We start from the raw sequence: 24485 nt of genomic DNA, 5'->3' as shown, positions 1-24485 counted from the left end.
ATCCTTAAAGGTACTTAGGTGCCTTACTCCCACTGAAATCAGTGGGAGTTTTCAATGGGAGTAAGGTGCCCAAGTACCTTTGAGAATTTGGGCCTTACGAACCTAAGTCTCATTGAAAGTCAATGAGTCTTCGATTGTCTTTGGGAGCAGGTCTTCTTAAGCATTTGTAATGTGCCTAGTAGAATGGGGCACCAAACCTTACTGGAGCCTCTGGATGTGACTGCAATAAATACAATTATTGTATTGTGTTGTGCATTGTAACATCATCTATGGAACCATAAAATATTGCAGTGGCAACTATAAATAATATTGTACTCTTCAGCCAAAATCCAAGCACCACCGATTTTATGGCCTGGCTGTGTTATCTCTGTAAGCAATGTAAATTCACTGCTAATTAGGAGGGCTGAAGAAGGAGATGAAACTACACTGAAGCTGATTTGAAGGATTTATAAACAAAACAAAAAACCTTAAATAAGGTATGGTGAGGATTCTTTTTTTCCCCATTTGTGTGTGCATTTGGTTTTCAGTTCCTGTGTTTGGTCCGAAAACCAGTTTGACAAAGGCAACGTCTGTGGTAGGGGAGAGAAGAAAAACCCTCAGCGTTTGTGTTCAGAGAATCCCCTTGGCTCAAACTGCTGCCATAAGTGACCCTGTACTAATGCCATTCTGTTGGAAGCACATGTGGGCTTGATGAATCAGTTATATCACAATCTGATTGTTACTGCTGTTTAAAAGCCACCTGCCATAGGAAAGGGGATCTGCAGTCTGAGATCATCCAGCCAACCTGCAGTCTGTGCCCTCCAGTGGAATACACACAGAGACAGCAATTATGATTAGGTATTAATATTATTATCACTGCCCCATTGCAAGTGGATTTTCTTCTTTTAGCCAGCCCATGGCAGCCGTTCCTAAGAAAAGCCTGAGCCTCACTTCAGTCTCTGATCACTCACTTCCTGAAGCAGTTTACCTGAAGGGCCATGTCTAATTTAGTAACTATAAGGGCACTGATTTACCTTATCTGGAACTAAACTGATTATTTCTCATGCTTTGTGGCATTTAATAGGAGAAAAGAAGAAGAGAAGGATGGAGAAGAAAGCGTTACCTGATTAGGAGTTCAACAGTCCATTCTAAAGAGTGATAAAGCTTAAAGGAATTTGTGATGAGAAAACAAAGTACCCTTTGTAGAAAAAGAAAAATCTTCCCGTATCTATAACAGAAACCTATCCACTACCCTCAAACACAACCATGCTCAGAAACTAACTGAGGTGCTTGATAGCCAGCTGACCTCCCAGTAAGAGCATGGGTTTGAAAATCTGTTCCAAGCAGACTAGAATACAAAATGGGTCAAGAATGGACTAAATAATATTATGATTGACTCACTCATGCAAAGTGGGGAGAATGCACTGAATGTATATAATACCAACTACAGACAAGTGAACTAGTTGGCGAGAGGCACGTGCACTCTCCGATTTAAAAAAAAAAGGGTTTTGGTGCTTTTAAAAAAATCTCAGATTCAACTATTAATATTTTCCTTCGTATTCATTGCATGAATAATTTTTCTGTGTGGCAAAACAGAAGAGGCATACTCTCCAGCTGGTGACAGAAAGAAAGACACTCAGAAAACAAATTCAGTAATGAAAACTCAAAAGATTTCCTCAAGTGCAAAATAAAAGCTACGATGGTATAAGGTTGGGTAGTCCCTTGGAAAGCTTATTACAAGAGAATAGAACTAACCGTAACATTCTGCAGGTTTTCGTGTCTAATGCAAATTTAAATTTCACTGGAATTGAAATAATTCAAAACACCAAGCATCACACAATGCTGAAATAAATGCTAGCTTCTCCATAGGACAGGCAATGTAAAACTCTTCCATCCTAGCACTCATTTTGCATGTATTTATTCCAAATATTAAATGGCAGAGGTTATTCTTTCAATATGGATATTGCAAGTGTTTTTTCTTGGAACACCACTTGTAAAGGTGTTGAATGTTTTACAAGAAAGAGATTCAAATGGTGAGATTTTTTTTATGAGGAAAAACTGTTAAATATATAAGCAACACACAAATTCCTCGTGACAGGAAAGTAAATAAGTGCCAGCATTCAGAAGTTGCATCTTTTTTTTAATAATTGAAATTTATGTGCATCAGCAAACTTTTGGGCATTGTTCTTCCCAAACTAAACTGCTCCTTATAGGCTCATGTTTACTGAAGCCTAAAATTGGAACTGACAGCAATTCACTGCAACAAAGTGGGCTTCTTTCCCTGCCTGCCTGTAGCCCACATCCCATTCATGCCCTAGAAATCCAGTCAGCTCCTGACACTGATCTTCTGAGAGAAGAAAAATAGGACAGGGATGGGGATGTGTCACTGTGGCAAGGAAGTTCACAACAATGTGCTGGTTTGTTCCTGGGGCCTCTCGTTGGGACCTCACCTTTGCACTGCTGGTATTCTCTCTTGTCTTCCTCCGATGCATCAGACAGCTTGGGTGAGAGCACATCCAGCGCTTGCTTGCACTCCTGAAGCAGCGTAGCCACTACTTTTTGATTATTCATGATGCCTGCTCCCACTCTGCTGCGAATCGGGCGTCCCTGGGTGAGCAGTGATCAATTACCTAGGAGAAGACACAAATTCTAAATGAAAAGGATCCCTTCAAGGCTGAGGTACCTGGTGAACAAAAGAGAGGGAAGATGATTAACTAAAGCATCATCAATTATCTGCGAGACTCAAGCAGGGAGAGATAATAGGGGAAATACATGACAGCCCCGGAAGACTTTATTAGAGGAGTGTGTGAAATAACTGCAGGGTCTCTGTGACAAACTGTGCAAGGCAAACATCTCAGAGGTACCAGAGAGCAGAGAGAAAGGGCTTGCTTTTCAATGGAGCCGTAAAATCACAAGCAGTGAAGTGACTAGCCAGGGTGTACTGAATCCCTTTTCACTTAGGAGACTCACGCAGTCAAGTGCTTTTAGTTTGAACTGAATTGTAGACCTTTTAAACACAGAATTACAGTGAATTTTCAAACACTTGCTGGGTGACATGGCATATGCTTAGTGGAGCCTGTAGGGAATAGTTAGGCTGTATAATTTTTACTCATGGGCATCGTAGTATGCAGCTCTCTCCTATGCATCCACCCACCAAACTTCCCTAATCAACAACACACGCTGATAATCCCCCAATACAATATTCTCTCTAAATAATATCTTGAAAGGAATCTGTCCCAGCATTCAAGATTTCAGAATCTATATCTAGAGATACTAGTGTTTGATTCAATGGCTCTCAACACAGTGTGACGTAGACAAACTATACACAAAAAATCTAGCCTGAAATTACAGAAAACTATGGAATTCAGCTACAACAGCCACCTTAGAACATAGAGGGGGAAGAGGACTGTTTTTTATATTTTGGGTGGGGCTTGTAGCACTGCCTATTATTAGGATTGCCTGACATTTCCCATTATAAGGTCCTGTTTTCAGTTGCTTATAACTTTGTCGAACGTAAACCATTTTGGCTGAAATTTTCCATGTTGGGAGTCTGCTTCAGACTGGAGTTTTTAGAAAAATTTCAGCTGAAATGGTTTGGCCATTTCCAAGAATCGTATTAGAGAAAGATACATTGTTTTGCCCCTGTTAAATTTTGGTGACCTTCACTTTGAGAACTTCTAGTGTCCCCCCATTTTGGAGCAGGGACTTGAAGTTTGGCATGGGGTGGCCTTTGTGTCAGGGATGAGTCTTCTGATGACCCTGTGAAAATATTCCAAACTTTGGCCAAGTTATAAGCCTCTGAAAAACTGAAGTTGACGCCTGCTCAGAAGACACTTGATTTTAGCACTGAAATTCCCCAAAGATTCCAGTTGCACCAGGCATGCTCCAACTCAGGACTGATCAGGGCTTTCCCTGCATTGCATCTCAGAGCTGCTGCAGGCTGGGCTGAGTCCAGGTTCAGGTCAGGGTCCTGAAACTGAGAACAGAAAGCCTGTCAATGACCCCGCTGTTAGGCCCAGGCAGTTTGGAGGACAAAGCTGCTTGATTCAATGCAGAGGGGACAAGAGCTGGACCTGCAAGGGGAGAGAGGGATAGATTGGCATAAGGAACCTGGGTAGTAACTGGGACAAAGAGTTGGGGGGCAAACACTGAGATTGGACAAGAAGCCAGGGAAGGAAAATTGAGACTGGAAAACATGGGGAAGGGGCAACCGGAGGCCAGACTTGGGGGAGACAGACAGATTGGATGAGCTAGAAGGAAAGGTACTGGGACTTGCTGGTCAGTGAGACTGGGTTAAAAAGATGGGGTGACTGGGAATGGCTGGATAAAGAGAAGGGTAGAGACAGGGATGGGAAGTCCAAAGCGATGTTGCCTGATCTATTAATTGTATGTTGATTATATTACTAATTTAGTTTCCCTAATTAGCACTCTGAAGTTTGGTAGGTTCTTGTATCAAGATTAGGCCCAGTATTATCAGAACTACTGTTACAACCATGTACATCCTAATGTAACATGCACACTCTGGTTTATAACAGTTTTATTAATACAATTAGCAAATTCACAAACACTCCAACCCACCAAACCAGGCAGAAATAAGATAAAATGCATGGAGCATCCATATACTTATCCCCATATCTTGCAAAACAATCTTAAGTGTTAGTTATCTTCTTCCTCACCATCACGAGTGGTCATCATCCTAGTATCTCCCAAGAGCTACGTCTCTCCCTCTCAAAGCATACAGGCTGGGGTACAACTTTCATAATGCGTTATGCCAAGGATTTTGGGGCCTTATACCTTAATTAATTCGGCTATGCTACTGTTTTACAGACCTTGAGGCTTTGTAGGCTCATTGCATTATACCCAGGCTTCCCCTAGCACATACCTATACCTATAGGCTACAGTGATAGATCTAGGACTTTCTGGGCAAGTAGACTGGGACTGGTATCAAAACCCTGAGGAGTGGAGACTGGGACTGGCTAGGTGAGGAGAATGGAATTGGGACAAGGAGCAAGGGGTGAGGAAGAGACAGGATTAGGGCAGGGCCACATTGGAAACGATGGGGCAGAAATGATCACATTTTGGGGGAGGGGGGCACAGCAGAAAAGTCTGTGCCTACTGCAGAACACTGCCCTACAGAGCCTGGAATGGAACCCAAGATCTCCGAGTCTCCCCACTCCTCAGCGGTCAGCAAATATCTCTGAAACCCTGGCAAACTCTCTCATTCTGCGCCAATGCTGGTCCACATACAGGATGACAACCTGCTACCTCTAGCCGAGGTCAGTGTGGTGGCTCTAAAGGTTCCAGTTCTGCCAATGACCCGTGTGGGTGCCAATATCATACCACCTGATGGAATTTCTGGGTTTTTTTTTTCCATTTGGAAATTACACACAATAAACTATGTGTGTAATAAACAATTAAACATTATTAAGGTTGCAAAGTTGAGCACTCAAAAGTCAGGAAATGCCAGAATAAAGTTACTTGTGCAACCTTTTATCTGCATTTGTTGCAGAAGCTGGAAGATGAGTAATGAATGAGGCAAGGGATTACAGGAAGAGAAAGGATGGTCTCGTGGTGAAAGCACTTAAATGCTGCAAAGAACAAGCACATGCTTTTAAATCACTCCTACATTACTCAGGGTTTCACTGATTTATGAAGCATGTTCTTTTTGCAGTTACAGTTCAGGACAGAAACAGGTGGCAAATTCTCAGTTTTAAATCCTATACCTCTGGAACAGTCTCCTGTCACTAGTCTTCTTTATGTTAACAGGAGTTTTGTTCACTTCACATGAACCCACTGGAAGGAATTATGACTTCAGTACATTCGTTGTAACAGTTAATGCTTGAAAGTGAGTCAGTGGAGGATGGGATGCTCACAAATTTGGTGGCTGCCCCTGAACAGGGATGGGTTTTTCACAGCATGCCTATAGAAGATTGCCCCACTCCACCAGTGCTGTCTTCTCCCTAGTGTTCATCAGTGATGGTAGGAATCGAAATAGGCCTGAGCCAGTTCTCTGCATTCTTCCAAGCATGCAGAACAGTCAGCAGAGCTCCACTGCCAGCAGAAGATAGGGAAATGGCAAGGAACTACTTTCTGGTTATGTGGTCTCTTTAGCTCCCCAGGCAGAGGGACTGCTGGATGCTCTTTGGGGACAATGAAAGAGGGAGCTATAACGCTCCCTAAGACTGTGGTCCCTCTAGGGTCTGCATCACCCCACAACACAAGGCTACACCTAAATGACACAATCTAGCTTGGAGGCCTGGTCTTCACTACAAAACATTATAGTGAAGACTCCAATTAACTTATAGGATACTGACCACAACAGTATATCCAGCATAGATAAGGCACAAACCGTGTTCAGCATCATGTCAGCTAGTCATGTTTAAACCCTAATTTAGCTATTAATAACTTAAAAACAAACAACAATTATCCTGAGGTTAAAACCTACCCTCTCTTCTTCCCCCCGCTCCAAAAAAAATTTCAAATCTAAATAACAAGTGAAATTGTAGGCCAAACTGATTTGTCAAGATCACTGGAAAAGGCTCATCACAACTTCGCTTCACAGAGATTCCTTTTCCTAAGCATCTTTTGTACAGGGATAAGTAGTGAGAACTTCAGTTTGCTAAACCTGGTAGCATTGCTGGAAAAGTACATCCTTATAGTACCAAAGCACTCTCCGCCTTGTCCCATTAGGGCTAAAGAAATTGATCTAGTTACAGGCTACCTGTCAATCAAAGAAAAAAAAAAAAAAGCTCTCAACTCAAGCTACTATAAAACACCAGAGCTACATTTACCATTAGGGACACTGACATCCAATTGATTTATCTGACTAAACAATCCTGTCTATGAAGGGGTGCATGTGACAGTCCCATGAGTACATCTCCGGTTAAGACAAATCATCCCTGCCATATGGCCCTAGTTCCATTCCTGCATGTAAATAGATTTCTTTAAAAAAAACAAAACTTGCTTTTCTGGGGAGCACTTTATTACCATACATACATGTATTAGTTTACACACAGTCTCTCTCTCTTTTCCTTATACATATATTCTGTAGTGAGAGAGAGAGAGAGAGACCCCACCGACTTGGAAATAGCGTGCATTAGCAGCTGGTTGAAGAAGAAATGTTTTGGGCCACATCATCCCAACTTCAGATAAATGCTCACAGAAAAAAAAAATTCTGCTAAAAATGCACTAGAGCAAGAAAGAACAGGGAGCTGGCCTTAAACACAGTGTTCAAGGAACAGGGAAATCAAAGGGAGCTTTGCAAACATGGTCCGACTTGTGTTGCATACATTGCAGCTGGACTTGGGAATCTGGCCCATTATTCTTTAAGTAAGACTTGAGAAACGTGTATATAGGTTTCCCCAGCTCACTCTGTGATTTTCAGTAGTTTTGAGGATATTTTTGTCTAGTTACCACAAAATCCTACCCCAAATATACAAGAAAACACTTTTTCCCCTTGGAATTCAATCACCTCTTCCAGGCTGTCCACTTCCAAGTTGCTCCCAAGGTGAATGATGGGTTAAAAAAAAAATCAAACTCCATATTTAGTCACTTCAGAAATAGTTTCCCATAAAAGATCTATATCTCGATAGTAACTGCAGAGTATAGTCAGGAAGAATAAGTTTTCTTTGAGTTATTGAGCACCACAGTGTAGATTTTGATCTATAAGTCCTAAAACTTTTATTGGGAAACAATTTGGCTCACTCTTCAGTTGTTAGTGGGCAACAGGTAGTCTGTTCCCAGGATTATGAAAACCAATCCATTTTTCTTCACATTTCCCACTTGCTGCTCTGCAACAATGCTAACTATAGCATCAGGATATTTTTTATCTGGTAAACTATCAGCCTGCAAACCCACATCTCTCCGAGTAAGTATGTTTTATGTTCCTGCAGGCCATTGGGAACAAGGATGAAAACACTGGCATTTTAGATTCTACCCAGTTTGGGCTGACCATCCTACAACAAACCATTCTCCCATGCCACGTTGGACTATCGCTGAGATATTGATACAGTGACCTGGTACCGTCTTTGCTGACTTGGCCTTTGTAGATTTTTTCCCCCTTTATTCCTCCTCTGTCCCATGCAAAATATAGTCAGTATAGACTGTTAGCCAATAATCTGGGCCTGTCATACCACGCCAGCAAGAAGGAGTGGCACAGTAGCTAGAAAGAAAGGCAAGAAAGAATAAACCCACCACCCACCACGATTTTCTTTGGTGGATGCCACCGCAAAGTGAGTCTACATACTGTACAATAACGAAATATTTGTATGATTTGTTGGTATATCATGAGCTTCCATGTGTTGGTGAATGACAGAAGGGCCCCCGGGGTGAAAGCAGCCATGTGTTCATTCTGGTGCTCTCTTTTGCCATTTCTTACGTAGCTTAATAAAAAATAAAATAAATACCAATAGTATTAGAGTGCTAAATACCTCTTCACCTCCAATAAAAAGGGACTCCTAGCTTGCATGTTATGTATACAACACCCTAAAGTCCAGTATATGACCAAACGTTATCATGAGCAGATGGAAGGAGATTTAGGGCACCAGAGCGGAACAACTGAGAGACTTTAATAGGATTATGAATGTATATTTCACTGGTGTAAAACTTTTCAATTGCATTTATTAATTTTTATAAACCTAGGCCTCTTTCCTGGCCCGGTCCTGCACCACCTTGAAGTCAGTTGCAAAGTTTCCTTTGGCTTCAATATTTCAGTATCCGTCCCTATATCAGGTTCCCAAGCGTTAGACCAGCAGCTCGATAACTATGGTTCCCAGACTGCCTGCAGATTGCAGAGAAAGCCGGCAGGTCAAAAGGTGCTGGCTCCTCCTCCAAGATCCTGGGAACAGCTGAACACCAAAAGGAGGAGCCAGTGCTATAGCCTCCTCCATCGCTACTGAGGAGGAGGAGAAACAGAAGCCAGTCCCTGAGGCTGGAGCCATCAGGTGGACTGGAGAGGTCAGTTATGAGCAGGAGCAACATCTGGGAACAGATTTAAGAGCCTCAAACGAGAATGCCCAGGGGAGAAGCTACCAAGTGGCTCAGCAGCATTTTCAGGGGAGCAAGACGCAGGGAGGAAAGGGAATCAGAATGCCGGGCTAGCACTGGCAAGAAAACAGAGAAGAAAGTGACTAGGCAGAAAAGCAATGTGGCCAAGCAGCAGAGGAGAAGGGAATTGAGGGGTTGCACAACATCGGCCAAAGAAAGGAAGATCTGACAGCAGGGAAACATGCAAGAGGAGAAGACAATCAGGCCCCAGGGAAAGCTGTGGGTAGGAGAATAAAGAATATGGAGAAGGAGATGAATTGAAGAGCAAAAGAAGACAGTGTAATTAATTTTTTTCCCAAGGAGGACAAAACCTTTATTATATTAAAAACACCAGAAAATACCTACCAGTAGTACTTACACAAATGCTGTAGTTGCCACACAATAGGAGTGAGAGTAGGAGGCTGGGGGGGACCAGCAGGAGATGATCTCTTTAGTAAGGTGTGGACTGCACGGTGAAAAGGTTTCAGAACCCCTGAGCTAGAACAGCACACCATCTGCCAAAAGAAAGGAATTTTAAGTTATATTGTGGGTAGGAGGAAAGTTGGGACTTCGCCTAACTAGGCTGCAATCAGTTTTGAAGCCGTTTTTGAAAAGCAATCAGCACAGACACTCCAAAAATGGAGCAAACATCATAACAATTCGAGAAGCTGTGAACAATGTTTAGAAAATGTTCACGGTGCTACGGTCCTGAAATCCCAGTTAGAGTTTCTGAGCCTTTTTTCTCTGAAAATATATTACCCTAATTTTGATCTTATTGAGGCCATGCTATAATTCCAGGGAGACCAATGGAGGGGAAGCGAAGACCTGATGATTTCCATGTGGAGGCTGTGTTTATGGATTAATCCCAACAGGGAGCAACTAAACCTCATCCCAGGGGCATTTCAGTTCGGACTCAGCACAGTCAATTGAGAAATGAGGTAGTTATTTATGACTGGGACTGTTTTGACTTTCAAATAAACATTTTAATTATTTTAAGTGCTACACTGAAACTCAGAAATCAAACACTGTTTTAATTTTTGTGTCAGCTGTGCCTCCTTCTCCTCCCTCATGCCCTTCCTTAGTGATGGAAAATTCAAGCTGAGTTTAAATTCCAGAGTGTACATGATACTCAGCTTCATGTCAATCACATCAGAAAGCATTTCCCCAAAGCAAAATCCACTGCTGTGACACATTGCTGAGAGTGGGAAGAGATGCCTTTTCTACACTAAGCAGACTTAGGGCCTGATTCTAGGAGTAACTCCAATGAGGTCAGTGGGGCTGCATCAGTCTAAAACTGATATACATGAAAGGCCCACCCTCAACGTTCATCTAGATCCAGTTAAATCATAGTACTCAACTTCTCTAAAAATCAGGCCCTCTATGACTGTCTCAGACACCCTGACACATCTCACTATAGCAAAACATTCTCATCTTTCTTCCCTGTATGTTCATGATTTGGTGATATTTTTTCTCAACTGCTTGAAGAACTTTAAAAAAAATCTGATCCTTTATTTTTATATGAAAATAGTTATTTTTAATATATTTGCATTAAAGTTAAATGTAAATTCCATTTAGTAGAATGCAACCTTTTAACTGTTCTCTCCCTTCTAATTCATACAGGTGCAAAGCGTTCAAAGTCACGTACAGGTTGTGCTTTCGCACTTGGAGGTAGATGCTTACGCAGAGCACTGTGAATCTTTGTCTTTACCTGTGCTGCATTTTTTATCCATTAAATCTAAAGAGCCTCATCCAGTCCCCTTTAGAAGTAGGTAGCAAAACTCCCACGGACTTCCATCAGGAGCAGGATTGGGCCCCACACCTGTGAAATTTAGAAGTCTAGATGTTGTGGTTTTATTTCTACAGCAGTCTGTTTTTCTTTTCAGATCCGAATAGTCAGGGTCACATTTATATGCACTGTCAGTCTTCCAGTTCCTATTGAAAAGTCAATTTAACAAAAAAAAAAAGAAGTAGAAAATGTATACTACTAGTTCTATGCATTTATGCACTTGTCACAGAACACTTTGGGGCCAAATCCCTAGTTCATGTAAATGGTGTTGCTCCATTAATTTCAATGGAGCTATGCCGATTTACAGCAGCTGAGGATTTGGTCTCATGTCCTAGAATTTTTCTACATGTGGAAAAAGCAACACACTAGCAACCAAAGACTTTAAAAAATATCACCAGCGAGCATTTCAGCTGATCAGTATTACTATCACCCCAGCAGCAGGCAAATTCAGTTTCTGAATATTCCGACAATCACTTGTGTTTCACTAGAGTATTATTTTTTTCTGGTGCATGGAAGCTTTGCTTTGTCAGAGATAATGAAAGAGACATGGCAAAGCTATTTGCTAGGGGCTTTTTATTTTTTTACTTCTCTGGTTTAAAGATTAGATGTTTTCTTTTTGTAAAGCTGGGTATACCAACTGGCATTGGCTGTATTAAAATAAGGAAGAACCTCAATCAAAAAAGCCTCTCCAAAGGCAAGCTTTCTTGTTAATATGCACAAACATGAAAGGCTTTCTTTTCATCCTATACAACTACAGTGTGTGTAAATTGCAGGGGGCTCATTGGCATAAATCTCGGCTGTGACCTCTGAGGTAAACTGGATTTACATTACTTTCTGACAAGAATTAAATGAAGGCCTTGTGGATATACGAACAGCCTTCTAGACTGCAACAGATGGGCATGAATGTGCTCCCTAGGCAAACTATCAGTGACATCTGTGTCCTCCAAATTCTGGTGGTCTCAGCCAATTAACAGGCAAAAGGAGAGAAGGCGGGGGGGGGGGGGGGGAAGCCGCCCTCTGTACAGCCACCCCTAGTCAAAACTGAAGCAGAAGTGCTTGTGTTTAGAAATGGGATCAGGAACAGCCCACAGCAGTGAGGGAATTGTTATTAGGCTCTACAGAGATAAGCATTACAGAAAAAGCTAATGTGGATAGGTTAGATATTATTAAAACAGAACAAATTCTGCCCCCCAGTTAAACCAGTGTAAACCCAGAGTAATGTCATTACTGAGATAGATTTGTTCTGGTGTAATGGAAAGCAGAATTTGGTCTTATAAGCAGAGATAGGCCCAAAACAAAACACTTCATCTAACCCCACTTACCCATACTTTGGGAAAGCTTAGATCCAGGTCTGGAGCCAAACTTGATGGCTGCTTCCTATCTCTGTAGTGGGGTGAATCAGAAACTGGATCCAAACATCCCTAATTCACAACTGGACTTTCAGCATGGCCTCACTTTATTTGTAAGCCATATGGGCTCCTGAGAAAAAGAGCTCAGGTGAGTAATGTAATAAAGATTGGAGACAGAATCCCTGTTACCTACCTTGGCCATTATTGAAAAACAGTGCTTTGGGGATGGATTGTAAATATATCCACTGGACATTTAAGGATCCTTCATATGGTTCTTCAGAGAACTTCAGATTTTTTTCAGTGTGGTACAGATACTGAGTAGAACATCAAGAATGTTCTTTATTAGTAAAACAAAAAAAAGTCTCAAGTGATTTATTTCAAAACTGTTTTAGCTTTTAAGGGAATAAAGTCTTTAAGGGAAATGATCTATTCAGAATGAAGCATTAGAGATTATTCTTTTGAATTTTAGGGGAACATCCATGAAATTTAAAAACAATAGACATTTACATAAAACTTTGATCCTGATGATGAGTGCAAGGGACTGGACTAGATGACCTCTCGTGGTCCCTTCCAGTTCTATGATTCTATTTGAGAAAACCAGACATCACCACACTAATAAGCACCTAAGAAAGAAAACTTCTAACAGGTGAAGTTTCACATTGCACTTTGTTTTAGGTCTTAAAAAAAAAGTTGTCAGTAAAAAATTTAGATTTCATTGCTCTCCAGAATGTATCCTCATTAAACATTTCCCTTGAGAGTTAGCATTTTTAAGATAGGTGGGGGTTTAAAATAATCTCCCTCAATTCTCCATGTCTATGGAAGACTTGTCCTTCTTGCAGTTGCATGTAAATATTCCCTTTTCAGTTAATTCACCCATAGCTATATCCACAAAACAAGATACATAAGGGAAGAAGGGACTGACGCAGAAGTACTGAGAACCACAACTTTCACTGAATTAAATGGGAGATGCTTAACTTTAAGTATGTACTTAAGTATTTTTCTCAATAGCAGTTCTTTCCTGAATTTGGCCATATATGCACAATTTCACTGTGGTATAAAGACACTTCACAACTTGTACACATTTCTTTCACACAGCCATTTGCACTGTCCATAGGAGCCAAAAAAGGCTGCCTGCAAGAATATTTGCATGAGCAGCATTATTCTGGAGAACATAAAATTGTCTCCTCGATCTGTAAACCAAAAATGTAGAGCAATTGGCCACTTTATGTACGAGGGGATGTAAAGGAGAGGGGAATTCTGGGGCAGAAACTGATTCCTAAACTGTTCAAACTTTGTTTACTTATTAACCAGAAATGTTAAAACAAACAAGCAAGCAAACCCAACCTGAGTCATTTTTGAAATGCTCTGCTGCTCCTGTTGGACTATCCTCTGTGCCTCAGGTGTCTATTTTCAACAGACTGTGCAGTACACTGCTCTATATTCACTCCACATTCATAGGCCATTGGTTCTTGTTGCTTGATAAAACTGGCTGATAGGATGGTGGATGTGAAATGTGTACTGTAAGCTGTTCCTCATGAAACATAAGTGTGTAAATATTTCCATTACTTCCCTTAAGAACAGTCCAAAAGTCCCAACTTTTTACCTCCTCCACCCCCAACTGATACCTCTAGCATAACACAGGGTGCTAACAGCAGAAGGGATCTTTGGCTAAATGCAGAATTGTGATAGTGTCAGGACTTGGTGTACAAAAGCACCTGTTGTTTTGCTCTTGTAGTGATTTTAAAAGTGCTAATTCTGGCTCTCCCCCTCTCTCCCAAAACTACCACTTCACACACCATTATTGGATGCAAAAGAGGGAATAACTGAGAGACAGATCAATAAATTTAAAAGATCTTTAACAAAAAGACAATGAATTTGGTACAGCACATATTTTTAGATCAAAGATGCCTTTGAAGTGACAAACCCCTAATCCATAAACTACTGAAGCACTTCCTTTCTGTTCCAAACTACTTGTTGTCAAATAAAATGGAAGTTAAGGAAATTATCTTTATCTGAAAATGGCCAAAAGAAGCCATCACCTAATGACAGCTTTGTCACAAATGACAATTGGGGAAATTGTTAGGAAGGCGAGGCCTAACGACTTGAGAAATAAGCTTGCTGTTTGCACTAATCTGGTCATGCAGCCCCCCACACACAATTCCAGTCAGCTTGCTGTGTGAAACAGCTAAGTCTTTGTCACTGTTAACAGCGGCTGGAAAGACTTCTCTTTCATGAATATGTATCACCAGTCCTCCGTGTCTGCAGAGACAAACCCTTCAAAACTGCAATATAAAAAATAAAACACCCCCCACCCCAAACAACCAACCAACAAAAAACAAAATCCTAAGCTACTGAGCTGAGCGGAGTGAAATGCTAGTAACTAATGAAAGCTCACGCTTTGGTAATCAAGCCAGAGGAACCCTCTGCTCAAAGCCTTTCCTAGGACTTTTATTTCCCAGCAAATTGAGATGAAGCCTATAGAGCACTTCACATCTTCATGTGTAAATGTGCAAAACCTAAATGACCCCATAGGGGTATATTATGCATCTCTCTCTATATTTATACCAAATATTTGACCAAATGTGTTGCACATGTATGAAAAAAACTGGCTGTATATACAAAACCGTGGGCCTGATCAACTCAAACTCACGTGAACCCATGCTTACTCATGTGAGTAAAGTTGATTTCAAGGGGATTACTCATGTAAATACAGACTACCTGCACGTGTAAGAGTTCCAAGGCTTCACATCTCTTCGCCTGCTTCCCATCATGATAAAATATACAGCGTGAAATTTACAAATTAATAAAAAATAATATGCATTAAATCAGATTAAAATGTTAAACATATTTGAAAATAGTATATTAATATACTATTTTCTACTATAGGAATGGATTCCTTTTTTTAAAAAAATACAATTTGGCCAAGAATTTCAATAGCAACTAGTGATTTTTGGGTGCCCAACTTGAGACAACACAAAAGGGCCTGATTTTCAGAGGGCAGGCGCTCAGCACTTTCTAAGAATCAGATCTCTTTAAAGCATCTCCAGTTGGACAACCAGAATCACTAGTAATTTTTGAAACTCTTGGGCTTTATTTTTATGGGGTCTTTTTACCAACTATTCACAAAATGCTCTGCAGAGAGACGTATAATGGAAACATAGCGCCCAATTTTACTGTCAGTAACACCGGCTAAATCCAGAACAACTCAGATGATGTCAGTGGAGTTACATTGGTATAAAAGTGGAATATGAGAGAGAGGGACTCAAACCCACAGCACTTTGTAAAACTGGGCACTGAGATTCATGTATAGGCAGAAGGGAGGAAATGGCTTATAAGGCTGCAGTAGAGTAGATCTATATGACAGAATTATTTTGCATCTGCAGAACTGATCCTGAATTTCCTGCATACCATAATCTGCTAGTAAAACCAATGGGAGGTATAGAAACACAAAGAATTCAGGATCAAAGCTTATGTGTATATGATCAAAATAAACAGATTAAAAAGTGGGGGGTGGGGAGAGGAGGAGGGTTTCTATTGGCAATGCTGTACATTTATTAAAAGAGTCACTATTGTTCATAAAGTTACCTTAAGATATTGGCTACTGTTGTTTGAACTTTGGTGAGCTAATCAGGTAACAAAATGAACCTTATTTACTAAAAAGAGATGTTTTTGTAACATCACAAATTTTACTTTTTCTCCCAGTAATAATGAGAGGAAGAAATTGGACTTCCAGTGGAGATATCAAGACACTAAGCTCAATTTTGAGGGTCTACGATATTATGCAATGTTTGCTGTAGACATTTCCATTTCATTAGCATATTCTACTTTACATGAAATCCAGTGATGAATGCTTCCCCTGATCTAAGGCTAATCCTCTTTAAAGAGCTACAGGCTATATTACATGTGGCCACAGCCGCAGTTATGCCATGGCTGAATCACTTTGAAGCCTATTCAACAGTGTTCCCTTGTGAGACTTTGCACAAATCCATAAACCAGTGCTCTCTGTGTTGTGAAATCCTAATGTTTTCATCATGAAGAATTTTTTATAAAGGGGCAGAACCTCCCTCCCCCCAAATAAGGTCACACTGCACATGAGATGCTAGGCTGCCGTCACTACTTCTAACTGCCAATCTATAATTGTAGCATACAAGATTAAAGTAAAATGTTGACCTGGTCCTTCAACAGCAAGCAATTATTCAGAAGACATGGCTGCTGGAACAACAATTCACAATTTACAGAGATGAACTGAGAACCAGCCTTCTGGGTGAGATTGTCTTAGCACAGTTTTCTGTGGGCTACCTAAAATTTACCAAATTTTGATGGCCACCTTCTAAATTGCAATGGCCAGTATAATCTGAAAGTGATATGGGATACTATTGTAAACTGGAAATGTTTTTTGAACCATGCTTCTCTCCCTTTCTCTATTCCATCCCCCTACTTCCCTTTCTCCTTTTTACGTCCTTTTCATTCCTATGCATTTTCTTCATCCACATTCTTTTTCTTTCTTTTCCTATATCCCTTTCTGTGGACCTGATCCAGAGCCAATTGAAATTGGTAGAAGGACTCCCATTTACTGCAGTGGGTTTTAAATCAAGCCTTCTGTGTGTGAACGCACACACATATCTGTTTCTCTTATTTTCAGGGTGGCAGCTGAAAACAAGAGAAAAGAGTCCAGCAGGTGCCTCACTGATTCACCAGAGAGCTTTATGATCAGTGACTGCTGCTGAGTAAAACTGTCAATATTGCATCATCCCAGGAAGCTTCATCACTTAGCAGTCACCCCAGGTAAAACACTTCTGGTCAACACCAACCAGCCACTCTTCTGCTGGCTATTCCACACATGTCCATTAATTAAACTCTAGGGCAAGATACATCTCACATAGGTAGATGACTAATGCACATCACCTAGCCCCTTTAAAATTTGCATAGTGGACTAGAACATACATTGTTACACAATACAGTGCACAAGGTACCTTATGTGAGCATCGCAAGACACAATACAATCAAATTAGAAAGAAAACCATGCTATTTATGGGCCTGTTCTAAAGCCTCCTGAAGCCAGTGACATTTCTTCAGGCCTTTAAATACTCCAAAGACTTATCTTTACGCACAATTAATTTGCTTCAGAGTAGCCAAACAGGGGGTTTTTTTAAGTGACAAAAATAATATCTTACATTTACCCAGAACCTTTCATTAATAAGGACCCCAGTATGATATTCAAAGTAACCCACTTCTAGACAAACTATACACAATGATCACTTCATATGCCTTTGAAATGCAGCCACCTTGGGGTGGAATATGGCATCTGTACACAGCAGCACGACACCTTAGAACAGGAACTACAGAAGAATACGATATTCATTTGAAGGTACAGACAGAACACATTTCTTAAATTGCAATCTGACCAGGACACCAGGACTAATACTCTGGTTCTTGCAAAGAGTGCCATAGGGTCTTTAATGATCACAACTAGTCAGCAGGGTTACAAAGGTTAATACCCTGTCACATGATGGGTCATAGTCCACTGACTCCAGTGGTCCCTGTTATAGTCAGGTCTTCAATTTTTCATCTCATTTGAAAGATGAAACCGTCAGTAGCCCAGAGCCCCTTACTTTCTGTACTTATTCTGTACCCACTCAGGGAAAAGAATACCATCTACTCTACTGAATTACCAATATCACTTCCTACAGTTTAATGGGATTCTCTTGGGCATCTCCCAGCCAAGTACTGGCCAGGTCCTATTTTGCTTAGTTCACGATATCAGACAAGACTGTAGTCTGAGGTGGTATAAAGATTATTGAGGTCTACATGCAAAAATGTCCACAGTCTGTCATTCTGAAAGAAAAATGGTCCAAATCACATATGAATAGTGAAGGTCCCTGAAGTTGGTGATAACTCACATAAATATCTCTGAATGAAGATATTCCTTCCCCCATCGCTGCCTCAATTTCCCTTGCACAGAGTCCCCTTTTCCAAGGGGCTGATCTCCTACCTGCATTATCCACTATATGTGATAAGATGGCCCCTTCCTGAGTTACCCTCGAGGCAGGCCATGGCTGACAGACGCACATGCCTCAATTTCCCCTTTCTTCTGGAGTCCTCAGTAACTCCATGCAATAAATAGCCATTTCCGGGGTTAATTTATTACAAGAGGTCCCAGAACCATAATCCAGATTTCCCCAGCACAATCTGAATGGTACATTCACTCTTTCAAGTCCCAAAAGTCTATCCACACCAAGTACAGCTCCAGTGTCTCTCACTGTGCTCCAGCTCCCCTATATGCCTCCTCACTATGCCTCACCCCAGCCCCCCTAGATTCTCTGCTCCGTTTCCTTCCCAGCTCTTGCCTGGAGACATCAGTGGGCTCACTCCTCTATCATTCCCAGCCTTCAGCCCTTTCTGGCTTCAGTTTTCCGGCTCAGAGAGCCGGAAGCCATCTCCCTTTGCTGTTCTCAGTCTTCCACCCTTTCTGGCCACGGCTCTCTGGTCTGGGAAGTTTGTAGGTGATCCTCTGACTGCTTTCTTGCCTTCTGCTTTCACCAGCCTGATCTGGCACCACTGCTCAACCATGGCATTTTCACCGCTTCCTCCTTTAGGAGTGGCAGCCTCACCCTGAAGCTCTCAGCCCAGCTCTGCTCTTCCTCCGAGCTCTCTCTATTCAGGACTCTGGCCTCTCCTGCTTTGTGGACAATGAGTTCTGAATTCTTTCTCTGCGTTTTGAACTTTTTCTTGCCTTTGGGGTGTCTCTCCTTTATAACCTCGAGGAGCCTTGCCCTCCTCATTACACCAGACTAGGGCACACCTGGACAGGAACAGGAGAGCTGGGTCCAATTCCATGGGTCCAATCAGCAACCATGTTAGAAGCCCTTCTTAGAAGATAGTCATTTAATTTGCCTCATCCTGTATAAATGAAAATGTCTCTGATATTTTAGTCACTAGAATTCAAGCACAACCAAGGAGAAAACCTTAAATATATGATCAGTGTTCTCTTAAGTTTGAGGAAACCTCCATAAAATTATAACTTAAGTCAATACAGGTTTAAGTCACAGAATACACAATCTCCCTAAAATGGTGAGATCCTCACCTGGAATAAATCAGTGTAACTTCACTCATGTTTACTGGGTGGTTGTCTCCCTTAAATTGTGTAGGCCAGATCCTCAGTTGATGTAAATCAGCATAGATCCATTGGGGCCAGCCACCAGTAAAACCTGCTTTTTTGATCAACTAATTTGATGTTTTACAGAGAAAATGCAAGGGGCTCCCTTTCTGTATAGCAGCGAGTGAGGAGGCACAATTACAGCAAGGAATTAGGTGCACAATTACGAGTCACAATAGTGCTGCCCTAGAAGTAATATTAGTGATTTCTACCTTCCAACTCTACTAAATCCACTAGAAATTCCTCTTCAAAAACATGCCCCACCCCATAATCCAAGGCTTCTAGCAGTTTTGGTGCCTGATTGCAAAAAGGCAAAAAGGGAAGTTCTGAGTATTTCTCCCCTGGGAGAAAGAACCCTGCACTTATCCTTATTGAACCTCATCAGATTTCTTTTGGCCCAATTCTCCAATTTGTCTAGGTCCCTCTGTATCCTATCCCTGCCCTCCAGCGTATCTACCACTCCTCCCAGTTTAGTATCATCCGCAAATTTGCTGAGAGTGCAATCCACACCATCCTCCAGATCATTTATGAAGATATTGAACAAAACCGGCCCCAGGACCGACCCCTGGGGCACTCCACTTGACACTGGCTGCCAACTAGACATGGAGCCATTGATCACTACCCGTTGAGCCCGACAATCTAGCCAACTTTCTACCCACCTTATAGTGCATTCATCCAGCCTGTACTTCTTTAACTTGCTGACAAGAATACTGTGGGAGACCGTATTTAAAAAAATGATATTATTTTTAAAAAGGTGTCTCTTCCATCATTCACTTCCCTTTGCTATTCTCGAAACCCTGCACCACAGTGAACCTCTCCCATTCTGTGGGCTGCATGAGGGTTCCTCCAAAGTCAGTCAACGCCACTCTAATTAGCAAGAGCCACATGATAGTGCCTCGTTGCCCCCTTTTCCCAGTGACTGAGCATAACGTTCCTGCTGCACTTTCATATCTGTTTCTTTCTGGTTCTGCACTTCTATGCTATGATTAATTTACAGTCATATTACACAGCTACTTTATCAGGAATTGATTCTACAATGTTTCAACAAGAACCATGATCCACTGGAGAAAAGGAAGAATGGGAGGATGATGTGCCAGGAGAAGCTGCAGGAGGAATCTTTTCCTGATTTGTTAAACTTGCAGATTCTCAGACGTCACTTAGGCTTGAGAAACTTACTGTGCTAACTAACTTTTGTTCCCCTGGCACGATTGTAAAACACCCTGTATTCACATACAGTCTTCTCAATTGTTTATCCAACATACATACCATGCTATTTAGACTGATTTTTCAACATTTAATTCCAATTGAGCCTGGATCATTCTAGGCTAAATTGTTAGCGTGCCTGTCGGGATAGAAGGGCTAGCATAAATGGTGCCAGTGGTCTTTCCACCACACGGTATATGTATCAGGAACCAGGCTATTCCAGCAACTGCATCAGCTGGTGAACCCCTGATAGTTCTGACTCCATTTTTGCTAAGGGCAATCGGTGGCTTCAGTCCCTTTGAGAACACTGAGTGAAGGCAGCCATTTTGAATGAGGGGAGTTTCTCTGAAGAACGTTGTTCCTCAGATAAGTCTTCACTTATGAAGCACATTGGAAGAGGAGTATTAATTCTAAACATTTATTTTAGAAAAATAAATAAAAAATAAAAACCCTACCCATTGTACTAAATTTACTCAAGAATCACCTGTCAATTTTTGTGCAGACAGACAATGCCTGAACTGAGATCATTTGGGACACAAAAAACAAAAATAAAAAAAACAATTAAGTACATTTCTTAAAAGACCCATTTAAAATTAACATTAACCCATACATTAACCAACCAATTTACTTGTAAATTCTTAGAAAATTCATTCTGTGCCCAAAGAGCTAATGCTGTAATTTTGAAGAGGATACAATATATTCTTCCAGTGTTGCCAATTCTTTTTATCTGAGCACTAGATGCATGATAATTGGGGTTTATTTTAGAGCTCCAGCTCCTTGAGTTCGCTGAGTATGTGAGAATTTCAGCTTTCATTTTAAAAGAAAAAAAAATTATTAATCCTCACGATTTTTGAGAAAAGCCTGAAAATGTAAACCACAAAGGCCCCAGTCAAAAGGCAAATAAAAAAAAAATCCTTTAAATTGATTATTTCTTAAAAATCTCATGAATTTTGAGCCAGGCTCCTAATTTTGTGGGGCCTAACTCACGATTCTGAACACTTGGGGCTGGTAATACCGCTCTTCATATTTAACCTGAACCTATGCTTCAAGTGCAAAACTCAGCTCAGCATTTATTATGGAGCTGCAACTAGTGTATCCATAATGAAGAATCATATCACTGCTCTGGAATTTTATCAGTTGGTTTAAAACTCTACCGAAAACTCTACCATTCTCTATTGAATTCCACAGGAAGGTTCTGCTGTTACAACACTTATCTTGTGCAGCAAATGCTCAGCATGTAAAATGGCACTCACTGGAGGCTGCTCTGCTTTTGTTGACCTTGTGCATTTGTAGATCTCAGCTGAGCACCAAAAATGAACTTTGTGATTCTACAGCTTCTGACAAGGTGGAAAGAGGTAGAGTATTCTAGACAAATGTGTGATGTATAACGTATTTAACATTTCTTATTTTAAAGAATACCCTCACCACTGGGACTTATTGGCAGTATCAACAGAGAGGCTAAAGACTGACTAAGGAACTGAACTACTGCTACCTCCAGGTCACAGAGATGCTATGGCCCTTTTTCTGTGGCAGAACCCCACTACAGATCCCTTCTTGATGCTGACTGCCGTAGCACCCACTCTGTCAAAGTAGGAAGCTGAATGCCTGAGCAGCTCCCACAATGTAGCCAAATCAGGGGAGAGATCAAAGGATTGGGGAAGAGTTCCTTACTAGGTACAAGTTTATGGTAGCAGGGTCAGCTCATACCCTATACAACCTAACAAATATCTGCTCCTTCTAGCTCACAGCCTCCCTACAAATGTCTTGCTGTCCCAGACCTGTGTGATTGAACTTGTCACATAAGGCACCCTAACACTTTGTTCTTTTTAGGGAGGGAGGACAGAGGAGAATCAGGAAGAAAGAGCAGAAAGTGAGAAGGAAGAGAGGTGAGATGAGCTAGAGGAGGAGAAAAGGAAGAGAACAGGGATGGGTGAAGGATGGGGGGAAGGTGACACAGCTAGGAGAACCGGTGAGACAGTGAGAGGAAGCAGAGAATGGCAGGTGAGGGAGACAGGGCAAGTAAGAGGAGAAAGGGCGAAAAGACAAGAAGGAAATGAGAGAAAAAAGAAGTCAGGGAGGGAAGGACAGATGAGAAACAAGACAGGCCTGGAGCAGGAATGGAGGCACAACACAGGAAAAAGAGAAGATGGGGGAGCGAAAGAGAGAGAGAGATGGGGAAAGCCCATCTTGCCAGAAACAGCTCTCCTTGTCAGTCATGCACGCAAGCTCACGAAGACTGATTCAGGCACCAAGCAGTGCAGGAGAGGGAAGAATCCTATCCCCCAGGTAAAGGCAGGAGGACTGAAGAGGGAAGTAAAACAAGGAGAGAGTCACATTTTGTTCTTGCATTGAAATGCCTCCCAAATACTTCAGGTTTTAGAGCGGTTCTGGATACTCGCTCCAGAACTGGGATTCAAAACTTTCAGCAAATTCATCTCCTTCCTATGCATCTCTCCTATTCCTTCCTCCCCACTTCCCTCTCCTCTTCCATTTAGAATCAGCTGTGTGTCTTGTCTGATATTTGGATCATAAGCTCTTAGGGGGCAGGGATCAAGTCTTATTAGCACACTTTGGCTGCTGCAAAATAAATAAATAAGGGATATACAGTACTAGTGTCTGGCTGTAAATTATTATTAGGGCTTTGCTGCCTTCCCCAGTGAGCTCTAAGCAACCTCCAGTTCACAATCATCACCCCTAGACACTCCAGTCCACTATCATCACCCCCAGACACTCCAGTCCACTATCATCACCCCCAGATATTTCCAAAGGGAGGTTTACAGCTCTTGTAATTCAAAAATTCTAATTCATACATTCAAAAAATTATAGCTACCCCACTATCAAGTTTGAGGTACAGCAGCAGGGCAATGCTAGGGGAAGATGGCATAATATTTGCTCTTGATGCTGCTTCTGTCTTTGGATACACAGAGGAGTTTGGAAGAGATTGTTGAGGACAGAAAAAAGAGTTAGGCAACTAACTCCCCTGTATGCCTTTGGAAACCTCACCCTCAGTCTCCAAGGTTGCCCAGCACATTAGACCCTGATCCTGCAAACACACACGAGTAGTCTCATTGAACTCAATGGGACTACTCGTGTGCATAAAGTTACTCATGTCTGCAAATGTTTTCAGGATCAAGTGTTCACAAGATCTTAACGAGCACTAAAAGTCTTTTAAAAAAGAACAAAACAAAGGCTTGATTTACACTACAACTCTGGTAACATAACCCAACATTGCCACCTACTGGCTAATATCTTAACCTGCCTGAACAGGGATATGTGAACATACCCGAGCGATTAAAGTGGAAATACATCTGGAATCAGTAAAGTTGCATACAATTTGTTTTCAGATGACTTCCCATACCAGAAGCAATACAGACTAGAATTAGATCAAGTAGTAGAAAGCGAGATAATTTTGGGCAGGTATCTTCTTTTCTAAGAAGATATGAAAATTGTAATTCAATTTATAGTACTTTATATTCACAGATGTAAGCTGTCTATGATTCCTTGGTATCATCTAGCCACCAGTATACAGATATTCACAAGTCTGGCTATTGTGCCCCCAAAGCTCCCAGTTACTCTGTATCTCATCATTGTTATCACCCCATCTTCAATGGATTCTTGTGGAATTCATGGCAATGAGAGTTACTGAAGAAATTCAGCTACAAGGTTCCCAAACAGACAATAATAATGCCCTATTAAAGAAAAGGATGCAATGCAATAGTACTCAAAGATACTGTTAGTAGGGGAGAACAATGTGAACTATAGGTCTAGTCTATCTCTAATAATTATAGAAGTGTATGTATGTATGGGACCTTTAAAAGTCATCAAGTCCAGCCTTCTGTGCTGAGGCAGTTATGATTCTGTATTCCACTCTTTATGGTCATTTAATTAATGGCACAGAAAAATCATCTAATTTGGGGATATTACTCAAGCAATTTTAAGGCTAATCAAACAAAGGATGTTGTCAAGGAGTTTAAGACCAAAGGGTGAT

At 41.3% G+C, this 24485-nt stretch overlaps 1 protein-coding gene across 1 annotated transcript in view; it reads right to left on the bottom strand.

Moving 5' to 3' along the window:
• The window catches only part of ALPK1 (alpha kinase 1), a 75017-nt gene that overhangs the window by 37255 nt on the left and 13277 nt on the right, over window positions 1–24485 (bottom strand). Inside the window, exons 2-3 of the mRNA XM_073340905.2 lie at window positions 9383–9518; window positions 2430–2609 (exon numbers count right to left, since the gene is read on the bottom strand). Of these exons, the coding sequence (XP_073197006.2) occupies window positions 2430–2550 (121 nt within the window). The 5' untranslated portion in view covers window positions 2551–2609; window positions 9383–9518. The remainder of the gene's footprint in view (window positions 1–2429; window positions 2610–9382; window positions 9519–24485) is intronic.

Source organism: Lepidochelys kempii, chromosome 4, assembly GCF_965140285.1.
Source record: "Lepidochelys kempii isolate rLepKem1 chromosome 4, rLepKem1.hap1, whole genome shotgun sequence".
NCBI classification, from domain to species: Eukaryota; Metazoa; Chordata; order Testudines; family Cheloniidae; genus Lepidochelys; species Lepidochelys kempii.
Note: the sequence above shows the minus strand (reverse complement) of the source record. Positions and strands in the feature narration are given on the sequence as shown.